We start from the raw sequence: 16,388 nt of genomic DNA, 5'->3' as shown, positions 1-16,388 counted from the left end.
ATTTCTCCCCCACGGCGGAATTGATGCAACTTCGGTCTCTAGATATGACGTATTAGCTTGCTCCGCACGGTCCGCTTCAAGGTTTTTGGGTTAGGGTTCTGAATCACTAAGCAATTTAAGCTTTGGTCTAACAATTTTTAGCAGTGCATTGTATAAGATCCCGAGTAGCTTCATCTGACCGGATTTAGGGATTACGGTGTGCCTGTGCGACAGTGCAGGCTTTTGCCATGGCTGCTTGCTCCCTGACTGTGGATCCCAGTCAACGAACCCTTGCATCCGCGAAAAAGATTGTGGATATGTATGACGTATCTTGGCCCGAGCTTCCCCTTTGCCACTGATTTTTAAGCCTCAACGACTGCAAAGTGGCCGGATTACTCAACGGTTGTACGATTGTTGAAATAAGACCTATAATTTGTTCGTGGCTTAATTCGGGTGAAACCGATGATATCTGCAAGATAGACTCGCCTCGCTTGCTGATGTCCAACACATTATCTGAGAGTTACTGAGTAAAATCGGGCATAATAAATGAAACGTCGGGGTCGACCGGCCGGAACATTTGGATTGAAAGTGTAGGATTGCAATTGCGGAGTCAAAAAGGATGTGTGGAGACGTCTGGCTATCATTTGATATTTTACATCATAGGAAAAGAACCCGCGGAAATTGGGAAGCAGTATATGACACTGAGCTCTGCTTATGATAGGTCTAGAACGACCCTACCCTGCAGCTTACCTTCTTCCATCTCCTTAAAGATCTGCTTGATTTGTAAGTATATAGTTTTTCTGGAGGGTGGTATTTCTTGATGTTAATTTGATGCTACTTACCTCGCCTAGTTTTTCCATTTTCTCAACTCTAACTTCCACTTTTGCTTCTCCTCTCTCCGCTGCCTTCAAACACTCCAGGGTTTCTTCTCTACTTCCTACTGCAGACCCAATAATCTGTTTCTGCGACGTGGCAATATGACTTGCGGTCGCTCCGCTGATGGGAGTATCCACCCCGTCTGGAATGCCAACACATACCATCTTCCCGCCGGGCCTTAAAAGGGCGATTCCCTGATCATAGCTCTTCTGCGATCCTGTGGTGACGAGTACTGCATGTGCCCCGGCTCCACCAGTAGCTTTCCTTATAGCCTCAGCAAGCTCCTCATCTGCGTGAGTTCTAAAGTCCAGGAATACATCCGCCCCAAGACCTTTACAAAATGACTCTTTGCTACCAGCGTCAATGGCGATGACATTCGCTTTGTAGCTGTTCTTCACGAATTGCACAGCGAGGTGACCAAGGCCGCCGCCTGCGCCTGGGATGGCGACCCATTGGTTTGGTTGTAAGGATGCCTTTTTGAGGGCCGACCAGACGGTCATGCCGCCACAGAGGAGGGGAGCGGCGGATGCTGATGAGAGGTTAGCAGGGATCGGAGTCACATAGTTTGCGGCTGCGAGAGTGTATCGCTGGAAGGTTCCAGGAGTGTAGTAACCACTGACTGTGGCCTTAGGACATGAGGCATCGAGGGAAGAAAGGCAGAATTCTGGAGACGGAAATCAGTCTATGTCCCACCGTTGAGAAATGAGGAATCCGAGTTACCGCATTCAGTGCAAGCTGAGTTGAGCCATTTGATGCCAACTCTGGAGCCTATCATGGAGCTAGAGACTCCTGGCCCGGCTGAAACTACTTCACCGATACCTTCGTGACCTCCGACTTGGTCTATTTTCGTGCCGTTAGTATTTACATTATTAAACATGAAGTTATGGGTGGGAGCATACTAGGCGGTGTCGGATAGGGTAAATATCTCCATGCATTCTTGCACACGGCGAGGTCGCTGTGGCATACTGTGACGAAAAGTCAGAATACTATCGATCGCGGTGAGACTAGATAGCTAGATCGAAAACGAAGATTGGGTAATCGTGCCTCCCGAGTGCGAACTTTGAGACCGTTCGCATTAGAATCTCATCAATGAGAATTAAGGTGCGATGTAAGTGGCTTACAGCTTGACTAAAACTTGCCCAGGCCCTGGTTCGGGGATTTCTAAGTCAAAAATCTTGATTTCGGCCGTGCCGGGGTTAGCGTAGACGGCGGCCTTGTTGGTTTTCGTCATGGTGTGTTGTAGGGCTGTGGTGTGTAGTATTTTTGTACACTCTTTTTCGGTGAGGAAGTATGGAAACTTGATCAATTGAGAAGGGCAACTGATTGAGGTGCACAGACTTTTTGATCTCTAGATGGCAGGCCTCTTATTTAGTACATTGGGAAAGCGTACTCGCCCTGTCCTTGATATTTAACTGATCGTATACTCGTAACACCGCATGTGCACATCATGACTGTCGAGACCCGAGGGCCGACAGTTGTAACTAGGCCCTCGCAAAGTCCCTAAGGACCAAGTGAATATTAAACCACGGGTGGACAACATTGTCCATAGTATACGTATTTTAGCCAGAAACTGAACGAAAGGTCTTCGATCCGAATTATGGCGGCCGAATGTCTATGTGCTACGGCGTCATCATAGTTTGAAGGACAGGCAGGGATGTTGTGCTGGCTCGGCTTCCCCGCATTCTCGCTTGCAGCCTGGCCAACTAGCGTTTCGGGCCCGCCGGCATGCGGGTTTCGAATGGTGTGAAGCAATCCAATTTCGTATTCTGTGATACCTTATACGACGGCTGAGCGGATACACAAACAAAAAAATTTCCTATTTCAGAGAAAAATTTAAGCCACGGCTACGTAGTCGTTAACATGGCCTCCGGGAATCGAGTGGTGTACCGTATGGACATATGGAACTGATGCAGAAGTTTCAACCGGCCGCGACACTTGCGGCACCTGGAAAGTGGTCGTATTACTGCATACATGTGCATCTATCTCGGGTTAGAACTTTTGCCCTGTTTCTGTCCGCACATTGATTTTGAGGCTGGAATTAATTTTTTGAAGATCGGAATATGGAACCAGTCTTGGGCCCTTTCTCGGTTTCATTGATGGGTAACGTCATATTTGACCGGATATAGGTGCGGAGGGCTTGCAAGACTAGCATCAGACTACTAGACCGGTGTAGAGGGCTGGCAGCGGTAAGTTAGATTGGTTTGTATTGGAACTGTATACAGTCCATCGATCTCGGGATGCGGCTACTCTAGGCCAGGTATATGTATGCAACTCACACAATAAAACATTCTAGATATCTGGTGCCGCACGTGATAAAGCATAATATTTCACAGTAATAATTTAGCCTCAAGGCCAGGCATATTTATAGCTGAATGGAAGTAGATTGTGGCCGCGAAGGAGGCCAGTTTTCTGACTCGACGCCATCGGCTCCTTAGGGTTACAAAATGAATTACCGAATCACGAGTACTGAGGTTCCGTTTAATTGGGAGTCCGATATGTCCCAAGCTCGTAATAAAGTGAAGTCGGGAGGTAACTCTCACCTAAATTCCGACTTCGAGAATATCAGCTGGGCGGCCGTAATAATTCAATGAAAGAACGCCAAGACCCTGTACTCTTCTCCATATTTCTACAATATACGAGTGCTCAGACTACCTAGTAGAATATATTATGAACCTAGGTACATTGACCTTTCGTAGGTAGCCAAAGATATTTCTTTTGAAAAGATTTATAAGTTTATAAAATCAGGAGTTATTTGTCGACATAGAAGTGCCATCAATCTTGATGTGCCGTACCTTGTTTTGAAGAGCCTTTGGGATCTTTTTCATATTATAAAGAGTTCTGGGAGGCGTAAGGTCTTGTATTATCTTCGAAGGTTGTCTCAAGACAGGTTGTGGACTCGAAAGACGATACAGCGGTAGAGGTATACTCAAATATAAAAACGCCGCATATAATGTGACCGAGGGGGCCACGAGTTGAGGGGCTCGAGGCCGGCGACGAGACAAGGGGATCGATATATACCTGAATAGTGAAGACAATGTCAGTAACTTCATTCCAATCGTAGCCTGAATAGATATAACAATGCCATTGCACTCACCAAGCATATTGGCGGGCGGCCCTCCACAACCAGCTCTAGGGTTGTAACGTTGATAGCACGTTGTAGCAACGGGATTATGAACTTCATAGATTCCCTCGCCACGCCAACGTCCCTGATAGGCGTAAATATAGCTCGGATGTCAACTAACCCTCAAAGAGCCCGCACCTCTCGGCGAGGGTATTTGTGCGTCGAAAAGATTCCCTCATGTGTTCTAGGACCATTATAAAAGCTCCAGGCCCCTTCCATTACTCTATTCCCTTCTCTTTCCTCTTTTCACTTCTCCATCCAATCAGCAACACCGCCATTGTTTGTTGAAGATCTCCATTCCGCCCTCCAAGAAGCACTTTTGCTCTCCTCTCTCCCCTCTTCTCCCTTCAAATCTCTCATATTGTTTATTGCCAATATACTGCCTGGTAGTCCGGTTTCTCATTAGAAGGCTGTCTTGGAAACTACTTGGCCCGTCTCTTCTGCTTCTGCCGCGTCTTTTCTTCTCCTTCTTTCCCCGGAGGGCTAGGGCCTTATACACCCTTGTCCCAATATCTCCTTCGAGTCCTAGACATTCCGATATCCTTTTTCATATTCATCCTTGCCGATGCTTTGCTTCGATAAGAACCTTTCCTATGATGCTTCCACCGTAAGTGCCTCCTCTTAGTTCGGCATCGTCGCATGTGTAATGCTAACGGAATTTTAGGCAAGGTACTAAAGGGGTAGCCCCTCGGGGCGTTTGCTGGGCCTGGCGTAAAGGCTTTTGCGCCAGAGGCCCCGATTGCATCTACCGACACGAAGAGAGGTCCTCCACTCGGTCTGACAAGTAAGCCCTATCTTAATATTTCTTCCGGTTGAGCCTCGTGAAACGTCTGAGTCAGGTCCTAATACTCTTGCTTCCGATTAGTCGAATCTGTCGTTGGGAATATGCAACGAGGTGCCGCTCACGCGGAGGCTGTGGTCAAAAGCACCTCCAGCTCACCATTTCAGGAGTCGCACCGCGGCTAGACTATTTCAGATCCTTTGGCCGCAACAGGAAGGACTTGACCCAGCGAGATCTTGCTGAATTGCTTCGCGTTGCCATCGGGTTGTTCGTTGATGGTGACCAGGAACTTCGGTTCCTTATCGTTTCTACCATCTCTTCCGGATGGCACTTGCAGCAAATGAAACTCTGCCTGCATCCAAATTTCTTGTTCCAGCCGTATCCTCCACAGATTAGCTGGCAGGACCATGTCGTTCCCCTTCTGCGAATCATGTCCGATCCCGTCAACACCATCCATGAGCCTAGTATGGAGAGTCTTCGCAGTCTTTATGAGGTTGCTCTTGATCCTAGACGTCGCGACTTCTGGATGCGCGTTATGAAATTCATTGGAGACTCCTCGAAGTTATATCCTTTCTGTGTTGCCTCCCATATCACTGGCGTCATCACGATATTACTCTTGGCAATCAAGTTTGACGAGCAGAACTTGAAAAACCTGATTGTCCGAGAATCCGTTCCTTTGCTCGTGGAACATCTCGGGGCATTGCAGGGAATCTACCGGCATGGATATCTCTCTCCAGCCTTGTCTGAAGCACTCAACGCCCTTAAACACACTGTTTCTGGGAGACTTTCCGTTGTTGATGCTCTGACCACTGTAACCAGTAAAGCCCGTCGTGGTGATCGGGTCTCTGGTTCTAATATTCCGGTATCCGGTGGGGCTCAAGATGAGGAGGAGATAGGAGAGGTCTTCTGCAGTCAAAAAGACCCTGAGATACCTGCAGAGCCACTGGAGCGACGGCTTTTAACTTTCGCAACGGAGAATTTGATGACAGGCTACTTGCAGGGTCTCTCAGGGCATACTGTTAATGGCGGCTTGATAGCCGGGATGGGATTCATCGATGATAATCTTGAGAATCAAGCACAGACTGAAAAGAAAGACTTGGAAGATGGGTAAGTAGATTGCCAGCTTAGAAAGTCAGGGAGGGTGCTAACGTAGTATCTTTGGATAGGCTCCAGAAGATTCCATATTCTCACGCCCATCATGGCGGCATCGATATCCGGCCCAATCCAGTTGGCCAGTTCAGCGCTGAGCCTCGTAAAAGTAAGCACTTATGTGTCCATCTTTTGAGGATATTTTGATGTCCTCTCCCTCTCCCTGGGCTGAATGTTATTGGAGAACCTGGTGTTGACTTTGGTGATGGTGTAGATGTAGCGAAGCCAATGGCTTTTACCAACGACTATGGCGACGCTTTGTTTCAACGCTGGAAAAACAGGGCCGCCGATCCTGCGAAACTCAACTTTGACTGGGGAAAACATTCAAACACTAACTCCATGAAAGACTTTTTGCAGCTCACCCTAGCGCTTTTTGTGACTGCGTCTACGGAAACTCGACTCCAGTTTATCTCGGAGTACCTCTTGAAGGACGAGTATCTCGGAAAGTTATGGGAGTGTCTTAGCGTCAAGCTGCCTACAGACAGCATCAACCACCCCTCTCCAAAATATAGCGACCATGTTTCGACCATCATTCGTATCATGTCCCATCCGGATGTTGTTAATCGCCGTGAGTTCCAAGCCGTTAGGAAGGAGCTCTCAGGGATGTTTGTTTCCGTGCCTAACTACCTTTATGGTATCGTGGAATATATGAAACTTCGTTCCCGAAACAAGGCTAAAAACACAGAGATGATCGAAACATGTGTCAATAGCGTCATCCTCATCCTCGAGGGTGTCTTCAAACTCATTGATCCTCGGAATATTCCGATGGAATTTCGTTATGAGGCTAAAGAGTTCATTAAATTTGCGATCTCTATGGAGAACGCGACCCCTTGGGCAATCAAAATCAATTCCTTAACCACGGAAGCCGTCCAGAGCTTCATGAGGGCGGATGAAAAACTGTTTCTGAGCTCAAATCCTCTAAATATTTGCAGCGGCCGTCAAGCAGACCAAGCTCAAGAGCAGGCTCATATTGCGAGTGGGGCTAAGATAGGACATCCCACCGCTACAGAAATGAACAAGAACATCAGCGATCGTATCAAGTCTGGTAACATTATTAGACCAGTAAATTCTTATCTTGATGAGAACGCGGAAGAAACGAAGCGGAAATCTCGACGAGAACGAGGGCGTTATCGGAGGCGCAAGGACGACGAAGAGGGCTGGGATGATGGAAAACCTATTATCCACAGAGCGGATTACGGTGTTCAAGATGAACAGAAACCTGCTGAAGAGATTAAACAGGAGTTCGAGGAAGAGGCACAGCCTATGAATGACGAACAAGCTCTGCAGTATCTCGAGAAAATCAAATCGCGCCCTAACACAGAAAGGGTCCCCGAAACTGAATTGAGCTCTGTACTTGATGTTCGTGTTCCTCTCGGAGAGAGAGACCTTGGGATGGTCGACGAATTTGTTAATTCTCGTACATTCGGGTAAGCGTCTTTTGATTTTTGTTGTTGGTATCCTTTGATTTACCCATGCCACAGGGTGGATTTGATGGTTGAATTGTTTTTTGTTGCTTGATTTCCTATTCCATGGGCCAGGCCACCACAGTACGGCCATTGATGGGATTAGCCATCCTGGGATCCAGTTGTTAAGATGCTGGTGCGAGGTTTTGCAGTATCAATGCAGATGTCTTCTCTCGGTGTACAATTAGTACTGGCAGCATTGGTCTCAAAAATTGCCCACGGCTTAGCGCAGCAGTTGGAAACATATAAATACCCTCCTTTCTTCTTTCTCTCTTTCTTCTTATCAATCCTTCCCCAGAATCCCTTTTACTCCTTTGCTTCTCCACACCACTGCTCCCTTCCTTCCTTCCTTCCTTCAGCTACTCTTTCTAGTAGCAAGAATCATCCCCGCGATCCTAGCTACCACTCACCACGATTCAACAGACAATTTTTCCTTTTACCTCTTCTCCCTTGATCCTTCTACCACAGATATACCCATACATCCTTCTTTACAACGATATGGCATTCAAAGGCCGAAAGTGGCCACTTTAAGCTCCTATAAAAGGATAACTGCACTCACATGGCGAGGATATCGAACAGCGGGCTTCTGGATGGACGCATTTTGATGGCATTCGTAGAGCTCAGCCTTTCCAGGCTTCATTGGAGCACGCCGGAGCTCTGAAGCCATCGAGTATAAGAGTATCGCGATGCAGAAGAGTAGCTTAATTGCACCAAGCCGGCATATACATCATGAAAGCCGACCACAAAGCGCCTAGGGCATGAGCTTTTGTCTCGTTGCCCAGCTTATATTCTCACTATTGCTGCGTGGCTTCATCCCATCAGATGTCGACGCATCATTTGCTTAGCCTTTAGACGTAGTGGATAGCTTCACGGTAGCTGCGGCGAACCTTTTCATGAGACAACAACTATTCGTTTTCTGGGCGAGAATATTCCTTCATCTTCATTTACCTTTGTCTCGTATCTTGTCCTTGTCGCAATTAGTCTAAATTTTCCTTTATTTCTCAGTTATTACCTATTCAAGAGGGAATATCTGCTAACCTAGCTTCCTATGCAGGGTTCAAGGAGCGCTAAACCAGGCTATAGGTGAAGAGCCCTTCCGTAGCAACGGGGGCTCCGTTCCTGACGAAAGCAGGTCCGTCAGCGTGAAAACATGCTCTCGCTTTCCGAGACAAGGTATAAACTCGGTAGTTGAGCCTCTCTACTGTGGCGAGCCGGACTCTTCTGGCTCCCCACCAAAGGGTGCATCAGTGTTGAATTACATGTCAAGCCGCGATGCACCAGTTTTGCTAGGCCGAGCCATCCTTGAGCGACTCTCTGCTACGCCAGACGTGGCCCAATCACCCATTAAAGAGCTCCAAAACGGGAAGTCAAGCCATGGCAGACACGTTAGCGAACTTGCGGTGCCAACGTGGACTAACGAGCAGAAGGACGCCCCGGAATCTCAGGACAAGTTTGCGGCAGAAAGGGCCTCAGGCCCTAAAAAAGCCGAGCCGTGGCCACTGTCCAACAGGTCAGCACAATTCCAATTAATAGAGGAAGGATGGCAAACCCCAGAGCCATTAGCACCTCTTAGAACGACTGATGTGAAGTTTGGCCTCCACCCAAGGGATAAAGTTACTGCCGACTATTATCAGGCTATTCACGGGACTGGATACCCAAGCTTCCATCTCGATAAGTCCGGCGGTGCTGGAGGATTTGAGCCACAAAGATCCGTCCTTCAGCTTGAGGGGCACGGCAAAAATCGCATGGGCTTGTCTCTACTAGCGCATCAAGCCTGCCCACCCGAAGATCCACACTTAGCTGGCCAAAAAAATAAAAGCCAGGTCTTATTTGTGGAGCAAGCAGTGTACTCTCCATATGAAGAGGGGGACAGCAGCAAGGTGCCAGAGGGGTCTGGAGAACAAGGCAGCCAGTTAGCTGACAGCAAGATAGGGGACCTTCAGTATACCCCAATAAATCAGCTGAGCCACAAAAAGACCATGGGTCATGAGCAAAGAAGGGCAATAGCGCCACCGGCTAAAGGCCCTCAAAATCAAGGCACGATTGGTGATATCGGAGAAACCACTGCCTCCACCAACCTAACTCCTAGCCGTCATAGAGTAGCCTTGTCACCTCGTCCACTTGCCACAAGCAACAAAGATCGAGTCATTTGGCCAAATGTCCAGCTTGAGGCTGCCGAAGCGGAGCGCGGGCGACCTATTACCCGTCTCACTAACCGCCACGATCAGGACCTTCTTCCTCGTCGCTTATCAGCGATTCGCAATACGAATGACGTTAAGGAATACCTTCCCTGCGGTCATACCCGTGGTCTTAACCGCAACGAGACCTACTGCAACGAGAGGGTCAACAAGAAGACGCCCTATTGCGGCCACGAAGCGAACGTTGAGTGTTCAAATCCAATGAAGCGTTGGCAATGCAAGATCGTTTGCGGAGCACATCTCCCTTGTGCCCATTATTGCGCAAGGGAGTGTTTCCAATGCCTCCATGAGATCAAGATTGACGGTACTCCAATCTGGAACCACCACCCCTGCCATGTTTGTATGAATATTCGTGCTGCAGAAGAGAAACGAAAGGGCCTTAGGAGAGAAGTAAACCAACACGCGGCCAACGTCGCTGATCGTGCATGAGCATTGGAATAGTGCTTGACGTTGGCTTGCTGTTGGATGACACCTCTTATCCTCTGGAACTACTGCTGTGAACAATTCCGCCAACGGATACCGACGGCGGCCATAACTCAACCACTAATTCCTCTTTGTTAAGATACTGATTCATCCCAATCATACATATGTGAGTACTAGACACATAGTTTAGCTTTGCTTCTGATATATAGGGCCATGCGTACTAACAAAACCTTCTTTACAGATGCATTATGGCGGGATGGATCGGGTTTTCGGCATTCCATTGACTATTTTTCTCGGCCTTGAAGAAACCTTGGGCGTAGCATTTTTTGTGACTTTAGCTATAACATTAATATAGCCTTACGCGTTGGATTTCTGTGCTTCTTTAACTGACGCGGAATCCCCAGGTTGATTCTTTGTTCTTCTTCTGTTTGCTTTCAATTATTTGACACCATTCGCATTATGTTTTCTGTTTTTCCTTCCCCTTTAACCTTTTGTTCTATTGTGGCTTGCATGTACTTTAATCGAATTCAAGTTTTATTTTTGCATGCAAAGCTCCAGTTTTAGATCATAGCATTGTAAGGGCGATATGGGATGTAGGCCTTTTGTGAAGATAGTATTTCAAGGTAGGCGCCTATAACTATCAAGCCGTGGGGGTCATATTTTTGCAAGGTCGGTCCCGACGTTTATAATTATAATGTTTACTGTGTCCAACCTACCAACACCTCTTGGCATCAGCTAACATCACATCAATTGCAAGATGCCTGTCAACCTTTTGACCTTGCTCGATGCTGGCCAACCAATCTTGTACGGCGCAATCTTCGAATACCTCGATGCCGTTGACACCATCAATTTCCTGGCGACTTGTCATCAAACTAGGACGCTCTCTTGAGACAAAAGGGTACCAGTTTGGACCCTACTTTTGGCAAGCCGAGAGCCTCAAGGAAACACTTAATAGGAGAGAAAGAGCAAGGGCGGAATTTAATAGGGCTCGCCAATTAGACATCTTCCACAACGAGGTTTTCGAAACCGAGGGATCCCTGAATGGCGTGGAACAAATCGAGGACGTAAGTAGCATGACCCATAGCTACTGTCTATTTCCACCCACTTGGCAACACAGCTGCTAATCGGCAGTTACACAGGTATACAAGTTCATTCAGAAGAGAACAAAAAAGAAAGTCGAGGTAATCCTGATTAGGGGTAGCGCTCTACAACCAATACTGTCATACTACGCAACCTTTCTGACGAACTTCTTCACCTATTGGACCGCATTTTCTCTTTTCCCATCGCCAGCTTTCCAGAAAAAGATGGGGTTTTACGTGCCTCCACAGAGAGGACTCTAGGAAAGGACAGTAAAAGGTGTGTTGAAGTACCAAGGCCGAGGGTATGTCCTCCGAAGAAGGTGAGCTATGAAACCAAAAACTATATGCGTTTTCGAACCGTTGGAGGCTGCGATACACGGTGTATGCCCCTTTGCATCGATGGGGTCAAAATTCCAGCTCGCGAGGTAAGGCTGCAGAGGACACCATTTAGTGTCCTGCATCAGTTCGGCGATTTGTCGTGGCCGGCGCGAGAGAATTGCTTCGGAACCGATTATCTACCCGTTGAAGCACAATTTCTGGCCGCCGATCACCTGGATCTGGAGATGGGTAAATATCCAATGGTCATCTTAGCACCTTCATCCAAACTGCTTGCGATGTCACCGCCGGCACTACGCCCAGCTGCAAGCCGGGTCTCACCGAACTTACCACTTGCTCTTGGGCGCTTGGGCTTTTGGGCGGAAACTCTTACAGAAATGTGTTGTTACGGCTCAGACATGGGGACTGACTGAATATAAAGCCTGAAATTGAGAAGCAGGGCAGTCGGATTTAAGTGATGGTAATTATAAAAGCATCTCTCAGATACACCTATCAACGAGGAGGTTTCAATATCTACTACTCAACGTTTACAGTAAGCTTACAGTCTAAGGCACCCTCGAATAGTCTCAGCCTTGGAATAAAGATTTCCACAGCACGTTTGATTTCCCTAGCTCTACGAAGCCTTTTTCCTTCCTGAACTTTCGACGGGTAAAATGTATGTGCCAGGCTGGGAATATTCCAGTGCGTTGTTTTTGTGGGAGAGGTTTCCAAGGTTTTTTGGCCGTCATGACATTGAGACTCTATCTGTTACTTCTCTTCTTTCCCTTTCTTCCAAAAACTCCTGTCATCATAACTCGCCATAGACTCTTCCATCCGGGGAGATAGCTTCTACGGCTAATCAGCGATATTCTAGTCCTCAAATCGTCAAAAAGGCTTCGTCAGTTTCCGTATTATAAGGTCCAGTCGCTATCGATCTATCGTGGTAACTTGAGATCGGGTTAGAGTACTAGAGTAAAGGTGCCTGATGTTTCGGCGGGGAAATTTGCGAGGGTAACCCGAAACGACCTTCCAAATTTAGCCAAGAAACAACCTCACAGACAACACATCAAAGACGTTGTATTTTGCAAAGCTCTTGGCAGAACTTCAATCCCTGTCACCACTCACCATCCAATGGATCCTCCCAAACCCCATACGGAACCCACTATCGTGGAGAAAAAAAGGGTTGCACCGACAATACTAGACATCCTAAACGCAAACCTCGAACCATGCTACTCCAGAATCCTAAACCACCTCGACCTCCCAGACATCCTCCGCCTCTTCTCAACCTGCAAAACAATCCACAGCATAACCTACTGCATCTTCAACATCGACGCCCACCTCCGTGAATTCTTCAAAGATCCCGTTGTCTTCCGCCAAACAATGGCAGATAATAATCTACTAGTTAGTGGAAGCACTGCTTTAAAGTTTTTCACTCGTGACAAGTGGACGACGAAGGATTTGGATGTTTATACGAATTCTGAAGAATCGTTGAAGAAGACGGCGGATGTGCTTGAGAAGCAGGGGTTTGGGTTTGTGCCGTTCCCGTGGCAGGGTGAGACTATTGAAGCTTCACTTAGAGGTAGCAGATCGAATAGTTCGAAGACAGGGATGGAAAAAAGTGCGGAAATTGCTGATAGAGAGGCAATCAGGGAAGTGTTGAATTATGTATACGACGGGGCACAAATCGAGGACGTAAGTTCCACCTTTGAAAAGCTGAGAACAAAACAACTATCATAATACTAACAAAGATGATGATCATCTACAATATAGGTCTTCCGACTCGAGAAAGAGTCTCAGGACCTCCATATCGATATCATACTGACCCGAGGACCCGCGTTGCTAGCTATTCTAGAAGGCTACTACTCAACATACATCATGAACTTCTTCACCTACAACCGCGCCTACAACCTTTTCCCATACCACACAGTCCTCCAAAAGGAAGGATTCCTATCCCTCGCGGAAATCTCAGATAAAAGACAAGAAGCTATCCAGAAATACTTAAACCGTGGCTACAAGATCACAGAATACGGGAGATACCATACCTGCAAAATGCGATGTCCCCTCCGTCCGCATCGTAGAGTAGGCGACATGTTTACCTGGATTGTTGACTTGCCAATCAATGACATCAGACTCCCCGCAAACCCCATCCGCCTGGAAAATTATACATTCTGTATCCATGGACATAAAAGTTACAAATCCCTCGTAGGTAGGGAATACCGTTCCATGCGAAATATACGGATCGAAATGGACGTGTTTCAGCATAAGAACTTGGAGTTTCCATTGCTAGTGGATAACACGGTGTCACCGGGTGGTTGGAAGGAGTTTTTACAGTCCATGATGGATAGGGTGGTAGCACAAGAGGAGGGATTGGATGTAGAACTCGCGGATCCCTTGTTGCAACGGGATATAATTGTTAGTGGGGTGCAAAGGTACTGCGATAGAGATATTGAGGGGTATTATAACTTTTGGTATCAGTATATCATGCCTAGAGAGACCCTGTGGAAAGGACGGTGTCCCATGCTGGAGTAGTCGAGACTTGGAGTGATCTGGGAAGCTCGTACTCTCGAGGTGTCTGACAATAGTTCAATGGTTGTCAAGGCTTTCAAACCGTAATTGTTCTGGGAGCTTACTCGTTCTATTATATTTGTTTTTATGGTGAACATGATGGCGTATACACCTCTAGTAGTGGTTGTATGATGCTGTTGTTTTAGACCTATGCTCTGTATTGCTTGAGAATTGATCCTGTAAAAGCTATAATAATAATAAGCCTTGGTCGAGACCCTTAGTGAGCCACTGCAACATAAAATATCTTACCCTCTATCCTTCCGCTCCAAACGCGTTCAACTCCAACCCCCACCAGCAACAATATCGTTCACCAGACCATCTCCATCTCGCATCATCATCATCATCATCTAACTCTCATAATCGATTTCTTTCTCATATCCTCCCCGCTTCTCCATTCAACACTTCCAAAATCCCATTATTTTTCCGAGTATCCAAAAATCTCGCCTACTATGACAAGGGGACCCCTAGAACACCCAACCGGTCCCCGGCCCGCCAAATTTAGCCGAAAACCCGGCACACAGGAGATGTAGCGACAAACCATATTCCAACGGGCCCTCTCCTTTTCATACATACCCGATCTAATCTACTTTGCGGGGTATATATAGCCCTCCACTCCTCACTACTCCTTAACATTCCCATTTTATACCTCCACCCGTCTACCTATCCGAATACCTCACCGATTGACCGAAAATGGAACTAAACTTCACAACCTTCACCAACATCATCGACGGCAAACCCACGACCACCGCAGAAACGCGGTATTCTATTAACCCATCGACAAAGGCACCAAATCCACCGGTTCCGGTGTCTACGAAGCAGGATTTGGATGATGCTGTTAATGCCGCGAGAAGGGCGTTGAAGGGGTGGGCGGCTACACCTTGGGATGAGAGGAGGGATGCGTTATTGAGTTTTGTGAAGGCCGTTGTTGGGAGGAAGGAGGAGTTCGCGGGAATGTTGGTTAGGGAGCAGGGGAAGCCGGTAGTCATGAACCTTTTTCAATTCGACCTGGGTTTTTTTGTTAATTTTGGGGTTTCGGGCAGTATATGTTTGCATTATTGGAGGTGGCGGGGGTGGAGAGGCAGATACAGGGACTGGCGACTCTTAAACTTGAGGACGAGGTAGTTGCTGACGAAGGGGGTAGGAAGGTTGTGAAGCGGTATGTGCCGTTGGGGGTCGGTGGGGCTATCGTGCCGTGGAATTGTGAGTATTTTGTTCACATTATTATATGAATTACGGCTGATGATTTGGTAGTTCCTGTGATGCTTATGATGCTTAAGATTTCTCATGCGGTGTTGACGGGGAATACGGTTGTTTGTAAGCCTTCGTATGTACGCCCTTATCATTATCTATGTGATTTTTGAGGGATGCTGATGATTCGGGAAGGCCATTTACGCCGTACACTGGGTTGAAATTGGTAGAACTGGCACAACAATTCTTCCCGCCCGGTGTGGTTAATGTCCTTAGTGGAGACGATAATCTAGGGCCGTGGATGACCGCCCACCCAGGTATCGATAAGATTTCGTTTACGGGCAGTTCGGTTACCGGTAGGAAGGTGATGGAGAGCTGTAGTAGGACGTTGAAGAGGGTTACCCTTGAGTTGTAAGTTTTTTATATCTACCATCTGAGGATTTAAGCTGATCATGTTGTTCAGGGGGGGTAAAGACCCGGCGATTATTCTACCGGACGTGGATGTTCCGCTCGTGGCAGCACAAATAGCGTTCTACTCGTTCTTCAACAGCGGGCAGATATGTATGGCTACTAAACGGATATATGTACACTCTTCGATTGCAAAGGAGTTTGTAAGCGCACTCGTTGCTGCTGCCAAGAACTTTAAGGTGGGCGATGGGATGGGGGAAGGGGTGTTCATGGGACCGGTTAATAATGGGATGCAGTACGAGAAGGTTATGGGGTTTATGGATGATGTTAAAAAGACTGGTGGGGAGGTTGTGTTAGGTGGTGATCCTGCAAGGTTCCGGTACAAAGCTGAAGAGAAAGGGGGGCAAAGCGGATATTTTATCGACCCCACCATCGTTTTCAATCCTTCGGAAGAAAGTAGGATTATGAAAGAAGAACCCTTCGGCCCGATCGTACCGGTTGTGAAATGGGATGACGAGGAGGATGTTATTAGACGGGCTAACGATACGGATATGGGGCTTGGGGCGTCGGTTTGGGGGAAGGATGTAGAGAGGGCGGAAAGCATCGCGAGGAGGTTGGAGGCGGGGAGCGTGTGGCTTAATGAACATATTTTTGGGGTGGCGACGGCGCCGTTCGGAGGGTGGAAGGGGAGTGGAGTTGGGGTGGAGAATGGGAGGGAGGGGTTGGTGGGGTGGTGTAATGTGCAGAGTTTGTATATTAAGGGGGAGGTTAAAAGCGTGCTTTGAAGTATCTACGGGCGATTGGTTTGTAGATTACGCAGATTGGATTGATTCCTCCAGTATT

At 47.5% G+C, this 16,388-nt stretch overlaps 5 protein-coding genes across 7 annotated transcripts; 4 read left to right on the top strand and 1 right to left on the bottom strand.

Annotated features, from left to right (window-relative positions):
* Window positions 1-691: 691 nt before the first annotated feature.
* Window positions 692-2,086, bottom strand: DFL_000435 (uncharacterized protein; the record flags this gene model as incomplete). The annotated part of the gene is made up of 6 exons (XM_067633431.1): window positions 692-751; window positions 822-1,519; window positions 1,576-1,695; window positions 1,755-1,820; window positions 1,900-1,913; window positions 1,977-2,086. 6 exons carry the CDS (start codon window positions 2,084-2,086, stop codon window positions 692-694), a joined length of 1,068 nt encoding a protein of 355 aa, XP_067494971.1.
* A 2,486-nt stretch (window positions 2,087-4,572) lies between these two features.
* Window positions 4,573-7,337, top strand: DFL_000434 (uncharacterized protein; the record flags this gene model as incomplete). Its single annotated transcript, XM_067633420.1, has 5 exons — window positions 4,573-4,583; window positions 4,641-4,760; window positions 4,842-5,864; window positions 5,924-6,015; window positions 6,121-7,337. The coding sequence occupies 5 exons, from the start codon at window positions 4,573-4,575 to the stop codon at window positions 7,335-7,337; spliced, it is 2,463 nt and encodes an 820-aa protein (XP_067494970.1).
* Window positions 7,338-8,628: 1,291 nt separating this feature from the next.
* DFL_000433 (uncharacterized protein) lies at window positions 8,629-9,996 on the top strand (the record flags this gene model as incomplete). Its single annotated transcript, XM_067633409.1, has 1 exon — window positions 8,629-9,996. One exon carries the CDS (start codon window positions 8,629-8,631, stop codon window positions 9,994-9,996), a length of 1,368 nt encoding a protein of 455 aa, XP_067494969.1.
* Window positions 9,997-10,775: 779 nt separating this feature from the next.
* DFL_000432 (uncharacterized protein) lies at window positions 10,776-13,913 on the top strand (the record flags this gene model as incomplete). 3 transcript variants are annotated; one of them, XM_067633395.1, is made up of 6 exons in its annotated part: window positions 10,776-11,054; window positions 11,130-11,187; window positions 11,889-11,937; window positions 12,259-12,282; window positions 12,356-13,076; window positions 13,155-13,913. In XM_067633395.1, the coding sequence occupies 6 exons, from the start codon at window positions 10,776-10,778 to the stop codon at window positions 13,911-13,913; spliced, it is 1,890 nt and encodes a 629-aa protein (XP_067494967.1). The 3 variants fall into 3 exon arrangements, with proteins under 3 accessions (XP_067494967.1, XP_067494966.1, XP_067494968.1); XM_067633396.1 differs by lacking the exons at window positions 10,776-11,054; window positions 11,130-11,187 and adding an exon at window positions 12,017-12,060 and having other exon boundaries at window positions 11,863-11,937; XM_067633394.1 differs by lacking the exons at window positions 11,889-11,937; window positions 12,259-12,282; window positions 12,356-13,076; window positions 13,155-13,913 and having other exon boundaries at window positions 11,130-11,330.
* A 726-nt stretch (window positions 13,914-14,639) lies between these two features.
* DFL_000431 (uncharacterized protein) lies at window positions 14,640-16,330 on the top strand (the record flags this gene model as incomplete). Its single annotated transcript, XM_067633383.1, has 5 exons — window positions 14,640-14,927; window positions 14,990-15,149; window positions 15,201-15,273; window positions 15,333-15,548; window positions 15,601-16,330. 5 exons carry the CDS (start codon window positions 14,640-14,642, stop codon window positions 16,328-16,330), a joined length of 1,467 nt encoding a protein of 488 aa, XP_067494965.1.
* Window positions 16,331-16,388: the final 58 nt, after the last annotated feature.

Source organism: Arthrobotrys flagrans (genome assembly GCF_004000055.1).
Source record: "Arthrobotrys flagrans strain CBS H-5679 chromosome Unknown unitig_15, whole genome shotgun sequence".
NCBI lineage: Eukaryota > Fungi > Ascomycota > Orbiliomycetes > Orbiliales > Orbiliaceae > Arthrobotrys > Arthrobotrys flagrans.
The sequence above is the reverse complement of the archived record's forward strand: the minus strand, read 5'-3'. Positions and strand labels throughout refer to the sequence as shown.